This window comes from Kryptolebias marmoratus, linkage group LG2, assembly GCF_001649575.2.
Source record: "Kryptolebias marmoratus isolate JLee-2015 linkage group LG2, ASM164957v2, whole genome shotgun sequence".
Lineage (NCBI taxonomy): Eukaryota > Metazoa > Chordata > Actinopteri > Cyprinodontiformes > Rivulidae > Kryptolebias > Kryptolebias marmoratus.
The window spans coordinates 13,406,871-13,408,367 of NC_051431.1; the positions used below are offsets into that span (position 1 = coordinate 13,406,871).

Below are 1,497 nucleotides of genomic sequence, written 5' to 3' on the forward strand. Positions count from 1 at the left end.
TCAGGTTCTTGAACTGCAGCTGGAGCTCATTCTGACTCATTTTGCTTTTGTCCCACTTCAAATAAAATCCTGAACTACCCCTTTAAAAAAATGTTTTCCTTCTGGCACCTATGTGGTTCTTATTTGATTTCTGAAAACAGCCAGCTGCTGGTTATAGTTTGTCTCTTATTTATCACCCCCCCTCCACACACAAAGCAGTGATTCACAAACCCTCGCAGCACCTTTGTTGTAATTGTTTGGGTATGATTGCTATTCTTATTATTATTAGCCCAGCAGGAGGATCACATGAGGGCTTTAGGGGGATGGGCAAGAGTTTTCAGAGGTTGGTATGACTTTAAGAGTTTACTACCAACACCTCAGTGCTCACACACACACACACACACACACACACACACACACGTTCAGGCACTCAGCGCAGAAAGTTTTGGAGGCCAGGCGAGCTGTTGTGGGATCGGAAGTGACGGCGCTGCGTGGATTCCAGCAGAGAAGGTATCAGCACAAAGCAGACTGAGGTGAAGCAACGTGGGACGGTCAGCCTCTGCTGTTCTGTTCTGCGTGGACCGAACTGCGCATGACCGTAACCACAACAGCACCGGAGCGGAGCGCGAGCTGAGCCGAGCGGAGCGCGAGACTTTTTTTTTTCAATGGAAGTAGGTTACCAGAAGTGAAAAGGGGCAAAGATTTCATATTCGTTACTCGCGTTGGCGGTTCTGGGAAGTTGTAGGCACACGTATGGAGCAGGAGTGACCTGTTAACCCCTTTCTGGAGAGAGAAAAAAAATGACGTATACAACTTAACGAAACAAAACAAACAACAAAAAAGCCAAGTTATTTAGAGGATATGAACTCAGACTTGTGGATTTCGCCGCGTTTGTTTGCCTCGTCGGGTTCGGTATCGCGTGTTCGGGGATGTTCGCGGCTCCGGTTCGGACCCTGGCCCGTCCCCCTGCCCCGCTGCTGGTGCTGCTGGTGCTGCTGGTCGCCGTGGGACTCGGCTCGGAGCTGAGGGTTCGGGTCCGGCTCGCCGACGGGCTGGTGACCGACGAGGTGCTGGAGGCGGACAGCGACAGTGACTCCATATCGCTGGAGTTCAAGCAGGGAGATGGGACCCTCATCACCTTCGTGGTGGACTTTAAACAGGTGAGAGGTGGCTCTGCTGCTCGGACTTTCACAATGTTTGTTTGTTTGTTTTTATTTTGGGGATTTCTCCCATTAAGCCATCTAGCCAAGCTCAGGTCTGGACACTGAATGTTTGCTTTTCCCCCAGCCAGGACTTCTTGACACAATCAAGTCGACTTTATGGTTTCTAAATTACACCCTGGAAGTCTCCAGGAGGTTTAAAACACAAGCTGGGTCTTTAATTAGTGTATTAAAAGTTTAATTCATACCTATCTGTCCAAAAAGTGCCTCATGGCTGTTATTAAAGTTAGCCCAAACTCTGCAAACTAATTAAAGACCCCCACCTTTTACTTTGGGAAACTCATTTAATGTAGCCCCC

The 1,497-nt window shown here is 48.8% G+C and overlaps 1 protein-coding gene across 1 annotated transcript in view; it reads left to right on the forward strand.

The window, feature by feature from the left end:
• The first annotated feature begins 369 nt into the window (after positions 1 to 369).
• Positions 370 to 1,497, forward strand: part of oafa (OAF homolog a (Drosophila)) — an 18,813-nt gene continuing 17,685 nt past the window's right edge. Inside the window, exon 1 of the mRNA XM_017429027.3 lies at positions 370 to 1,139. Coding sequence (XP_017284516.1) covers positions 909 to 1,139 — 231 coding nt within the window. The 5' untranslated portion in view covers positions 370 to 908. The remainder of the gene's footprint in view (positions 1,140 to 1,497) is intronic.